The sequence below is a fragment of the Phasianus colchicus genome, chromosome 21 (assembly GCF_987193195.1).
Source record: "Phasianus colchicus chromosome 21, bPhaCol1.hap1.1, whole genome shotgun sequence".
NCBI classification, from domain to species: Eukaryota; Metazoa; Chordata; class Aves; order Galliformes; family Phasianidae; genus Phasianus; species Phasianus colchicus.
Window position 1 is genome coordinate 3,449,815 of NC_143456.1, and position 13,635 is coordinate 3,463,449.

The 13,635-nt window shown below is 41.0% G+C and overlaps 1 protein-coding gene across 3 annotated transcripts in view; it reads right to left on the reverse strand.

Annotated features, from left to right (window-relative positions):
- The window catches only part of GTF2I (general transcription factor IIi), a 53,509-nt gene that overhangs the window by 22,004 nt on the left and 17,870 nt on the right, over nt 1-13,635 (reverse strand). For all 3 annotated transcript variants that reach the window (XR_016459181.1, XM_090122264.1, XM_031591906.2), the window contains exons 10-14: nt 10,422-10,481; nt 8,050-8,112; nt 5,880-5,981; nt 4,720-4,785; nt 1,647-1,830 (exon numbers count right to left, since the gene is read on the reverse strand). Coding sequence is in view for 2 of the 3 variants with exons in the window: in XM_090122264.1 (XP_089978390.1) it covers nt 1,647-1,830; nt 4,720-4,785; nt 5,880-5,981; nt 8,050-8,112; nt 10,422-10,481 (475 nt within the window). In the remaining variant the exon portion in view is untranslated. The remainder of the gene's footprint in view (nt 1-1,646; nt 1,831-4,719; nt 4,786-5,879; nt 5,982-8,049; nt 8,113-10,421; nt 10,482-13,635) is intronic.

The window sequence follows — 13,635 nt, forward strand, 5'->3', positions numbered from 1 at the left end:
GAGTCACCACTGAAGGATCAAAAACAGTAATGAGATACTAAGATTCATAATATTACATTCCAATTAACACTGAAATATGATAAGAGCTGGGTGAAACTCTCCTGACAAAAATAGTTCTCATTCCTGACACTCATAACCACCTGAGCCATAACATTTCACAGTAACAGAGATTGAAATCATCTCTGAGGTCTAAGATGCGCTTACCAGTCAAAACTATCATCAGAGACAAAGAAGCAAACTGAAAAGTTAACCTTTAAAAACCAGTATTTACAGCAGACATTTCTGTTTGACTATCAAAGCTGGTTTTATCCATACTAGAACAACACATTTTTTTAATTATGGCATTTCTCACAGAGCTGCTGTGCTGCTCTGGTTACCACACCAAGTTGCAAGACTGATAAGCAGCGTAAATAAGTTACTGTTACCCACTAACAGAAATCTGACCAGAGCTGGCTCCTGTATTGCATTAATATTAAAATCTGTGCATACTGGCTGATTTTAAGTGAGACAAAAATCAGAACTACGGCTCTCCCTCTTTTCTGTTTACCTGCAAGGTTGGGGTGACAGAAAAAGAACATAAAATCTTTCAAAGCTGGCATGCACAGAGCCAAAGGCTGTCACTTCCACTGATTCTGATCCTGACCACTGTAATCAGCATATCCCTACCCACTTCAAAAGCTCCAGGATTAGGCCCTACCGCCCTGCACAACAGTACAATGCCAGTTGTTACTCACAGTAAAATATCAATACCCATCTCTGGTGTGAAACATTACGTGTCTGAAGTGAAGCAACAAGGGACAAAAGGCAAATAACCAGGCACTATCAAATCTGCACATCAGTCTACCAAAGTGGTGCACGTGGCACTGCATAGTCTCTCCCAGCATATCCTGAATTCACACTAGGTTCAGGCACCCCAAAATCCCACCTGCCTCTGTAGCAAGTCACATCAGGGTTCTAGAAAAGACACTGAGGCAAGAAATGAGAAAAAGAAAGGAGCCTAGAAGATGAGATAGAGTGAAGACGTGAGACTTAAAGGCATATGATATCCTGCCAGGGTGAGAGGGAAGGCAGCTGGGCCCTCAAACAGTTCCCATGTACATGTAAGGACTGTCTTCATGTATGCTATCAGATATACTTCATGATAACATCAAGGACACTGTACGTGTGCACACACACAACTAAATCCTAAGAAGCAGTCCTGTTTTGGCCTCAAACCTGTCCTGGGAGATGCTATCTACAGATACAGACCTTTACAGCGTAGCAGCAAGAGAAAAATAAAAGCACTGTCTGAAACTCAGGCCAGGATCTTCAGACAGCATTAAATGTGCCTAAGTCAATGGCTTCCAGTGCATCTTAGAGCTGATGAGACTAAAATATTACAAAGTGATCTGCCCATGATAAGAAGCCTCTAAGATTTAAGAGATCCATCCAGTTCTCAGCCACTGGCTGTGGTGTTCTGCTGATCTGGTAAGCTGAATTTCTCACCTGAGCAAGCCTGAAATAAAAACTACTCATCAATACTGCAAAGCGACGCCTCAGCAGAAATCAGCGTGGAAACACGCGAAGACGAAATGAAGCAGAGTGGACCAAGAAAAGAAGAAAAAAAAAAAGTGTAAAATAAGGACAAAAAACACAAGATTCCTTACTTTTTAATCACAAAGCGGATCCGCTCCTTCGCTACGAGGATCCTCTCCAGGCGAGGAATGCCGTACGTGGACGGCCTTCTGAAGGGAACACCCTCTGGCAGACCTTCCACATAGAGGTCTTCCACGTGTGACTGGAACAGGGCGTACGGGACGGACACGGGGCCCTTTGCTTTTATGGCCTGAGCTTGAAGAGAGAAGCAGAATCAAATCATTAGACCAGCTTGTGGCTCTACTACTCTGCTATTATTGGTTTACAAGAAGTTAGTCACGTCTTACTGGGGGAGGGGGGCAAATGTCTGTTCTTACTAAAGCTTTGGTGCACTTTAGAAATGCAAGAAATCACTACAGAACTTCTAACATCACCCAGAAAAGTTTTGCCCTGCTAGTGAAACCTTTGAAGCCAGTGAAAAAAACACACAATGGATTCTCATAGCACTGGAAAATAACCTCAGCTTATCTCTTGAAGTTACAAGGACCAGATCACATCGATACACCTACCATCACACAATCATAGAATGGCCTGGGTTGAAAAGGACCACAATGCTCATCCAGCTCCAACCCCCTGCTGTGTGCAGGTCACCAACCAGCAGACCAGGCTGCCCAGAGACACATCCAGCCTGGCCTTGGATGCCTGCAGGGATGGGGCATCCACAGCCTCCTTGGGCAACCTGTTCCAGACCCTCTGTGTGAAAAACCTCCTCCTAACATCTAACCTAAACCTCCACTGTCTCAGTTTAAAACCATTCCCCCTTATCCTATCACTATCCCTTGTAAACAGCCATTCCCCCTCCAAAGTACCCTCTCCAGGTACCATGCTGTCACATGTTAAAAAAAAAGACAATAGTTTGCAAATAACAAGAGCTCTAATCTCTTTTTACTCACAAGGGAACCTTAATTTTGCAGATCACGCAACAAGAATTCCCTACCTGCATCTGACTGATCTGCAAATAGTTTGGAACATTCTGTTGTTTTGCTATGGACATCAGATGTAAGAAATTATGTGAGGAGAAAAATATGAACAGATCAAAGAAGTGCCCTCTTTGATAATACATAACTGCATTCAACAGGTTGCATCTGCTTGCAGCACAAAACTACTGAAGGCACTTTTTCAAGCAATGGAAAACAGATAGCATATTTGCAAGAGTTCACATGAACTCCTAAGTTCTTACTTGCAATAAAACAATTTCGTTTTTAAAGGCATATGGATAACATTCCCTTTCTACTACTTAGAAATGGTGGTTTCAGGCGTGCTTATGGCACAAAGGGGGAAGCTTTGAAAACACTGCCTGCATTTTTGTCTTAAATTCTGATGAGCGTGAAATACAGAAGTTCCAGAAAACCATGAGGACAGTTGTGTTTCAACCAGAGTTGGCTCCAAGTGCTAATAGTAAGATGGCCAAAACTAAAGCCAGAATGTATTTCTGCAAAGAGATGGACAAACAGACTAAAGAAAACCTATCTAAACATGACTGTCAGAGGAGACATGGGACAACCACCAAATGAACTGCTGTGTATCATCCCAGCCCTTCACTGAAGCAGTTTCTTACTGCAGTTATGTACCTCCTCTAAGAAATTCAAACAAACTTGCAGCCCTGGGGGCTGTTGTGGTGAGTTGTAAGAAGCATAACAAATCCAGAGATGAGTTTCAGCTGGAAAGCAGCATTCATGAATAACAGTTGGCCACAGGGGGGAAAAAAAAGCAAGGAAAGCACTAAGATCTAGATCATTCCTTCAAAGTAACAAAAGCTTCTTTAAATAGCTGAGGCAGTTTTGTCTTTTTAATTATTTGTCTTTTTTAAGCAGGAGTCCTTATTTCACTTCAATCAACAAATGTTTCAGCAAATACTCTTCAATCAACCAATGCAATCAGTGACACAGTCTGCAGAGAGGCTTCTTAGATTTGCAAGCTTTTGCATAGAAATCCCATTGAATATAGGTTTCAATCTAGCCTATATTTGTGAGACACTATCTTGTATTTACACTATAAATATATATAGTATAAATATTTATACTATTTCCATTCAGCCTACATCTAACCACCAAAATAAATACATTTTCAGACATGTCAGTAGTAATGTTCAACAGCAACTGACACTGCTAGAATGCTTTAGAGCTCCAAAAGCCAACAAATCTGAAAAGCATTCTGAGAACTCTGGACATCCATAACTCATTTAAGTAAATAAGAAATTGCATGCCCATGTAGATAGAAAGAAATGGAATCTGGTATGGAATTGGTTCATGAATCAATGGACTGTCATCCACAGGGAAAAAGGCGATGGTTTAATACCATGACCTTAGATAGAAAGTCAGGAATAGCTCTCCCAGACTCCACAGGAGATCTTTACACTGGATATGTGCAAACTCCAACATGAAATTTAAAACAATTTACAGAATTTCTGCAGCAAAAACAACAAACAAAAGCAACAAAACACATTGAGCTGTTTTCCTTCAGTGCGAGTTGCTTCCAGTGGGCTGTTTAAATGTCAGCTGATGGTCACATCTGAAACATGCAACAACTCCCACAAGCTCTATTCAGAGAACACTTCCACTTTTGATGGCAAAAGCACTACTGGGTATTTTGAAATTTGTACTGTTGCTGTCTTACTCAGTGATATGGGACACAAAAGATGCCTATGTAGAACATCCTAAAAGTCTAATACATGTGCTTCTTTTTTTTTCCCCAGGATATGCTTCACTGCAAATCAATCATGATCAGAAAGTAAAAATCAATTGTAACCAATCCACAGAGGCATTCTGCAAGGTTATCTTACTTAAAGATTCTGTTTAATTACCAAAAAACACTGAGTCTTCCAAATACAGGCGCCCAAAACATTAGCATACTGGTGTTATGCTCCAGGAAACTGAACATAACTGAAAACTTAAGTTTTGCACTCCAATGCCAAACTTCTCTCATCAAAAAGGCTAATGCCCACTGTTTTAAGCCCTCTAAGTAACATTTTACTCTTTGGTGCTAGTCTGCTTCAGAGCCAACAACAACATGTATACAAAAACGCTTTGATTTCCATTGCCAAAGGAACAGAAGCAGTTGTTTTAAGAGGAATGCGATACATACCATATTTTTTCTCAAACAGTTCTTCAACTTGCCTTCTCAAGTCTGTAATTCGTGCATTCCATTTATCTGCAAAGAAAAGAGGATGTGTCAGACTGCAGATAAAAATGAGAATCTCTTGTAAAACCTGTTACCACTAACAGAGACACGCAGTGTGCTTTTACTGCTCATCTACATACAGATTCTGGCAAACCTCAAAATATATGGATAAAATCAGAAAGAAAAAGAGAATAAAATGCTTAAGATTACTTCCCAAACTTTTGTAGATATTAAATCAAGTTTAAAAAAAAAAAAAGAAGAAAAACATAGTAGGACAAAACCCACGCTAAATCAAGTCCCAAACTTTTCTTTGATGCCTCAGTCAGCAGCTCTGACCACCATTAAGTGAAAAGTCAGTTTGCAGCTGCCACTGATAGCTGAACAGCTTGACAAAGTTTACAGTGCCTGAACAGCTTGACAAAGTTTACAGTGAGTACATGAACTTGTTTTGGTGTTAATCCATACAACTACATGGATCAGGAAGCACTATATCTTCCTCTTCCTTAATCTAACATTTCCCCTAGTCCTGATGTTGCAAGACGTCCTCATATATCATGCTTCTGAAGGAAGATGCATGTTGCAAGACAGAACTTATCCAATTCCAACTGCGTATTCCCTGGAAAATTGGATTAAATGCCAACACATTAACATCTTATTTTCTGCTTATGACAGAGGGCACACAACAGCATTTTCTGTTGAACTGCAGGACAGTGGATTAACAGCAGCTCTACTGTAAGAGTCAGGAAGATACAAGTCAGAATTTACTGGGCTGAAGGGAAAACCCTGTTTTGTTGCATAGAGATGCTGAACACAGGGACAGTCCTGAGACAACGGTTTGTGCATCTGTGAGGATGAGAGCATGCAACTCAGCACAACAGATTTACTGGTTGCCTTCACAGATCACAGCGCATATCAAGGAAGACCATCTGGACACATTTCTGATCTAATGCTTGTCATCATTCAGTTCTGTAGCACATTCAGTCTGATTTTCTTGTACAGTAAGTCAACTGACAAAAAACTGACCAAGCACTGGCATGCCTTACTCCAGCACTGTGAAACTGTCTACTACCTTTTTATAAAACAAATCAGAGAGAAATAAATCTTGATATTTTTTTTTTTCTTACCAAAATTGAACTCTCTTGCTTTTCTTTTCCCAGTACTGGCAACTTCATTTGCTGTCTCAGTGTTCTTCGATCTCTTGTTAGGGGGCAAGTAGTCTTCATCATCTGAAAGGAACATGAAGATATCACTGCTTTACCATCCAGAGAACTGATGTGCAATGTTGGAACTGTTTGAATTTCAAGCCTTAATACAAATATCGATCCATGCTTTATGGGAGCTTCACATTTTGCAATAAATTACTTGACTAACTCTAGAAAGCTGCTGGCCTGTGTGGGAACAGTTTGTGTGAGAACACTGGCACAAAGCAGAACACAGGAAAAAAATCAAAGCTTCTTTACATTTTCTAAGGAAAACAATACTGTGCTCTGAAACCCCTAGTCATCTCATGATCACTCAATGGCCACATGACAGCAAAAGAAACAGCAAATGAATTGTGTAGATACAGACTAGAAACTATCCTTCCACCAATAAGCACTGACAAATAATGCCTAAGTTCAATACTGAAGACCTCAAAGATGCTAAAGCCAGTTTCAACGTAAAACTGATGAACTTCAGTGAAATTCATTAAACAGAATCATAGAATCACAAGGTTGGAAACCACTTATAAGATCATCTAGTCCAACCATTATCACATTACCACTATTACCACAAGCACTAAACCATACCTCACAGCTCCTCATCCAGACGCCTCTTGAACGCTGCCAGGGACAGCGACTCCACCACCTCCCTGTGCAGCCATTCCAGTGCCTGACCACTGTCTGAGAGAAAAAGTTTTTCCTCATGTCTAATCTAAACCTCCCCTGGTACAACTTGCAGCCATTTCCCCAGGTCCTGTTCGTTGCCTGAGAGAAGAGGCCAAACCCCTCCTCACCACAGCCTCCCTTCAGGAAGCTGTAGAGTGCAATGAGGTCTGCCCTGAGCCTCCTCTTCTCCAGACTGAACAATCCCAGCTCCCTCAGCCGCTCCTCATAAGGCCTGTGCTCCAGACCCCTCACCAGTCCAGAGAAGGGCAACGAGACACGCTACAGGGCCTCAATGTCTTTTTTGTAGTGAGGGGCCCAAAACTGAACACAGCACTCAAAGTGTGGCCTCACCAGTGCTGAGTACAGGGGATGATCAGCTCCCTGCTCCTGCTGGCCACACCATTTCTAATGCAGGCCAGGATGCCGTTGGCCCTGTTGGCCACCTGGGCACACTGTCAGCTCATGTTCAGTTGAACATCAACCAACACCCCCAGGTTCCTTTCCTCTTCACAATCATCCAACCACTCATCCCCAAGCCTACAACGCTGCATGGGGTTGTTGTGGCCAAAGTGCAGGACCCAGCACTTGGCCTTGATGAACCTCATCCCATTCACCTCAGCCCAGTTTATCTAAATCCCTCTGAAGGGCCTCCCTGCCCTCAGGCAGATCCACACCACCTCCCAACTTGGTATCATCTGCAAACTTACTGAGGGTGAGAAGGTCTGCCCTAGCCCAAAAAACATACAAGTGGATGCAGTAGACATCTGCAACCCTGAGGTCTTTTTTAAGCAAGGTGCTACTCAGCCAGTCACTCCCAACCCACAATACTGGCTTCTCTACAAACTCACAAGTTCTTGGAAAACTCCAATCACCAACACTTGCAATCTTTGAATGAGAAAATGGTTAAAGCAGACAGAGAAGTTAATTTCACGTATAGAATAGCATATGCCCAGGTCAACGTGCATATGGTTTACTTAGAATCATAGAATCACAGCATGGTTGGGCTGACAGGGACCTCACAGCCCTCCCAGGTCCACCCAATGCCATGGGCTGGTTGCCCCCCCACCAGATCAGCCTGCACCTCCAGGAATGGGGCACCCACACTTCGAGGGGCAGCAGTGCCAGGGCCTCACCAGTCTCTGAGGAAAAGAATTTCCCCCTAACATCTAACCTAAGTCTCTCCTCTTTTACTTTAAAGCCATTCCCTCATCCTATCACTGTCTGCCCACGTACAAAGTTGCTTTCCTTCCTGTTTGTAAACTCCTTTAAGTACTGGAAGGTTGCAATGAGGTTTACCCAGAGCCTTCTCTTCTCCATGCTGAACAAGCCCATTTGCTTTAGGAAGTATAATATCACGTATTAGGAAGCACAGTATTGCATACTGACCTAAAAGCCCTACGAACAGAAACACAGGAACCAGATAACTAACCTTCTAGGGTGACCTCGACCTCAGGATCCTCACGTGTTTCTGAAGGAGGATGCTGGGAGGAATCTGAAGAGGAGAAAAAACAACTGCTGAACGATGGACACAAACATTTTTAACCAAGCACTCAACGATTTTCTGCTTTAACTGACACCTGTCAAGAAGCTCCCTGGCTCACTGAAATATTTTGCATTCACAGCACACAACAAAAAAAGGAGCAAAGCTATCTTACCATAAGCCTTTAAGCAACTCTAGGCAGGGTAAGGAGGCAGGGATTATACACACTAAATCACATGTACAGCAGCACAGAGAGTTGGCATTAATGACAGGAGGAAATTCCTTACTCTTGGCTTAGTAGGATTAATAGAATCATAAATATTTTTCTCTTAGTTATCAAGGATTACCAAAAACATAAACAAAGCCTGTGTAGCCCTACAGATGATGTATTTCTTTATCATTTACACACATTCAGAGCTACTGCACTACAATGGTTTTCCACAACAGGCTCCAAAGGCCAACAGTGAAAATGAAAATGCTTGCGTAGGGGCAGCTTGTACCAATACAATAACCAGGATTAGGCCCATCAGCACCTGGTAGCAGAAAGCAATTTGAATTTAACTCCTAGAAAATTTGAAAAAAAGCAAAGTCAGTCATCTCAGTAACTACTCATAGTTGTGCATGAGGGAAAACATGAACTATTCTGGCAGAGCAACACTGTGTTTGCACACTTTGAGAACTATCTTAGCTCAGGTTTCTCTAAGCTCTACCACCCCACATCACTTTGGGAACAAGTTGGAAGGACACTTCTCTCCTTGCCATGTGTGGTAGAAGTCCAGCAATACTGAGATTCCTTAGCTGGATGGCACAGATTATCTCAAACATACCATCAGGCATAAACACGAAAGGCTTTTGGTTGCTTTTTTTCCAACACAGTATGATCATGGTGAGGTATTTTTTTGACCTTCAAGTACTTCCTTACATCAGGTAATGAGGTAAACAAACACAGGTGCTAAGCAGCAGCATCCTTTACAGTTCTTAATGTTGACACTCTCTGGCACTGCCAATCAGTTTAAAACAATTTCTTTCAACAACCTTGACTTTCTGATTACTGAATTTCAACAGTGCTGTGCTCCACACTCACCCAGTCTTACTAAGACTAACAAACACTTGGCAGCTACAGCTAACCTGGGCCATTCCACGCATGTGGAAATTTTGTCTCTCCCTCATTCAGGAAAAGAATGTAAGAAAACTGTACTCTGACATAAAGTGCCACACACAGCATCTATAGCTATGAAATTCTACATAGGCAAAAATAAAGCAAAGGCAGATTCTCAGCCATTTGCTATCACTCTCTATAATCAGGCACCAAGGGCTCACAGCACTATGCTTTGGAAAATAAAGTGCCTAGACTCTTTCCTTTCAAATAAGCAGTGCTAGCTGTGCAGCCAGCATGAGAGCAGAGAACTTCATTCTCCTGTATCGGGAGAAATGCTTTTAAATTTCATGTAACAGCACCTTCAAGTGTGGTGATATGTATCTTCAAAGCATGAAATTATGAGACTGGGAAGACTGAATACTGCTGCTAGCACAACTTGGTCTTAATATCCAAAAAATGCTTACAGCTTAGGTTTGAGAGGCAGGAGTTTAGAATGTTGGGTGATAGCAGCTTGCAATTGTAATTCATTAATTAGAAGCATGACAACTCCCATCACAGCTTGCCTACAGTAAGCCACAGAGCACCATGGTTTGGGGGCTTAATAATAATAATAATTAATAAATAAATAAATAAAAACAAAAAGGCAACCAGGTAGAAAGAATGCTTGGAGAAGATGTACAACTTTAATTAAGATGCCAACTTTTCAAGTGTTTCAGTAAAAAGAAAAATCCAATTACTTTGCTTTCATGCAAAATAACTTCTACTGTTATTTCCACACGTGCTCTTTCACTGCAACTGGAATCCTAGTGGCTGCCTTTAGACAAATGTCTCACAACAGAGAAAAATAGTTTTTGGACACTGGATATTCAAAGCAAGGATTTTCATAACCCAAAAATCCAAAACGATAGCGTTCACATGAACACCATAACGAAGGTTCAATCTCTGAATCTTGAAACCTGATGACAACACTCTGACCTTATAAAAAAACCCACTGCTTGAAATGCAGATGAGTTTTTCCTAATGTCTACAAATGGGCAGAATGGTACTTTTAATAAACAAGAAAAAGCTGAAAGAAATACAATTTATGAATCAATTCATCTCAAATGTTCTTGACATTCAGTAAGGAACTGCTTCCCCTAAGGATATGCTTTCTGTATACTTTGTTCTATGTGTGCTGTTAACATCACATCCAGCTAAATTAAATATATATGTACATACAGACCTGTGTAACTTTTGGCAAGAGCAATTCTTTCATCCATCTCTGATGTTTCAGAAGGGCCTCCTTGGGAACAAAGAGAACATTTTTTCAGTTGAGTCTCACAACACACTCATCTTCCCACTCCACAGAGAAAGCTGACAAATAACCCAACTTTATGTACCATGTGCTCACTTCAGACTTCCTGCAAAGTTGAATTCAGCTGTGAACTATGAACACTTCTATGCCTTTCCTCATTCACTTGAGCAAAATTTGAAAAATTGAGGGGCTAATGGGAGGCACCTGCATTTCCCAGATTATCGAACAGCCAGAAAGATTCATGCAGAACAGCAGGCTTTGAGTTCTTGTATGCCTCTGTGTTAATAAACTGCTTTTGAAATATCAAAAATATCATCTTCCATCCTCTTTAACAGCATAGAATGAAACAAGGCTTTTTTGGAGACATGGCCCATACAGAATTGAGTCTTGCTAATTATCAAGCACTTCCTGAAAGAAGCTTGTTTTGCCCAATGAAACTTATGGGTTCAAGTCTTCAGTTACCATTGATGCCTTGAAGCTTAAACAAAGAGAACTAGAAGCAGAAGGAAATGGCTGCAAGCAGCGTGTGTCCTGTGAATGAATGGGTTCTTCAGCTCTTAGACTGGTCTCCACGTGAACTCGGCTATATAAATCTGGGGTGATGTAGGACTTGACACATAGGCATTAACTTGAAAATCCCAGAAAATATGTAGAGAAAAGAGTTAGAGTGGTGAGGTACTGGAACAGCTGCCCAGAGAGGTTGTGGATGCCCCAACCCTGGAGGTGTTCAAGGCCAGGTTGGATGGGGCCCTGGGCAGCCTGGTCTGGTATTAAATGTGAGTTCGGTAGCCCTGCGTGTGGCAGGGGGTTGGAGATTCATGATCCTTGAGGTCTCTTCCAACCCTGGCTATTCTGTGATTCTGACAGCCTCCCAAACACAAGGTAGGCATAGGCACAAGGATGTTCTAGTTTCAAGGACACTAAACCAAGAAACAGCATGTTAATTAACATTTCCTATCCTAAGAGCCTGACGAAAGTGGTGCTTATAGATAAGATGCCTACAGCAATGTTAGGTACCTATATGATTTTTGGAACTCTCCCATATATTTTATTTAGTCCTGCTGTTTTACTGTCCTTTTCCTTATTTAATCACCAGTCAAATCTGGACCTTCCTTTTGAATTGGCTGTCTCCAGTGTCAGCCAAAGCATTTAACATTACACTGATCTTCACATTTGTCCAGGAGAGAGGAAAAAATAACCAATAACCTTCCATATTGCCACTGGAGGAAAACTGCCCCTAGTGCCCCATCAAAACACTTGTGAGAAGTTTTTGAAGGCTAAGAAGTTCTATTTCCTTGTCTTTTTGCTTTGTACTTCGAGCACCACCTTCCTAAATTTAGTAATTCAGGAGTAACTCATGGCAAGATCCAAATGCCACAGCAGATTAGGAGATAATAAGGGATGAAAATAACATTGACCTCCAGTTCTAATTTTCCCCTCCTTTGATTAACTGGAGTGCTGTGTGTGCCACCAAAGCATACAGACTCCTGGTCAGCATTACAGACGTGCAAGAGAAAACAAATACTCAGAAAAACAATAACTGTGAAATTCCAGCAGTAAATCATCTCTGCAGGAAGCCCCAGGCATGTTGCTGTTCTGTAACATTTAAGTTGTTTCTTCTCATAAATCAATAAACCCAGCTTTTGCTGTAGGATATTCTTCGTGAGATCTTAGCCATTTTCCTTTTTTTCTGCAGTCTGTCTACACAAAAGGAAATGCCTGGGTGGACTGATCTCATCTCTCAAAACACACCTTGGTAGCACTGTACTTCTCTAAGGCTCTCCTCTTTGCTCTCCTCTTGTTCCTGTTGAATGCATAGCTTTGTGTACTTTGCACAACCTTTGGCTTGAACCTTAGTGATAGTGACTCAAAGAAATGAAGGGGAAGCTCCTTTATTTTAGGGGAAGATAACACACTATGACAGGTAAAATCTCTTTGGCTCACAGCACATCATCCTTTCTCCCAGTAGACCTAAGCAGTCTCCCCTTAAATACAAGTTTACTACACTGAGAGTGGGGGAAAGGAGAGTTATTACTGGAGCATCTATTTATCTGAAAAACCTGTACGTTACCCTCCATCCATAAGATTTAAATTTAGAGATCTCTAATGAAAGACAAGAGAAACTCCCTAAGAAAATCCACACTGCCTAGACTTCACTCTGGAAGCATGTTGTATAAACTGATTTATTTCTTTTTAGTTCCAACATGCTTGCATTACAACAAGTTACTGCTTTCTTAGTGATTTCAGCACAGATTCTTTTTAAACAGGGACGGATTGCACTTCAGGCTAATGACCAAATTCTGACATAGGGTTGGTTGGTTTTTTTACTGCATGAAACAGAAAGCCACAAGGGGCTGAAAAGCAAAGAAAGATGACAAGGCTTGGCTCTGGAAGTAACAATGATTGGAATGTCTCCAAAAAAGCAGCTGTTATTACCACATTATATCCTGCCTGTAAACCCCCAGACCCAAGAGGCTAAGCAGTGAACAAACACAAAGAAAAGATGATTTTAATCCCAGATAATTCACTTTTCAAATTCTACACTTGACTAGAGACCTTTTGGTATGCTGTGTGGTTATGGTCATTCTGAACAACATTCGTACACTACAGCATCATAGAACCAACATTCTCTTATTAGTATGTTTTCAGCAATTAAAACAGGTTAGAAAATAACCTCAAGAATTTTGTGTTGAAACATCAACAAAAATCTTGCTTAAACAATATATTATTACAAAATGCAAGGATGGGCTATTTTGCAGCCCACTCCTCAACATATAATTGTCCTTCAGAGATGCATGGCAATTTGCTTGTGGTTTTTTTTTTTGTTTTTTGTTTTAATACTGCTATCCTAATGACAAATGCAAAGAAGCTGAAATAATACATTTAGGGATCTATTTTTATTTTTTTTAATATATTGCCATTTGTAATTAGGGCTCCTTACTTACTCATTTGCTCATTTTAACCTACAGAAAATAATTTCCTTACGGATTTCTTAATTCATTCCTGGTTGAGATTAACATGCAGTATTTTAATTAGATATGAACAGATGAAGCACAACTGAGAAATATTTGAAAATATACTCAGAACCACAGTCATGGATCTCACAGATGCTGCTATGCTTTGTCTATAGGAATAATTTTAA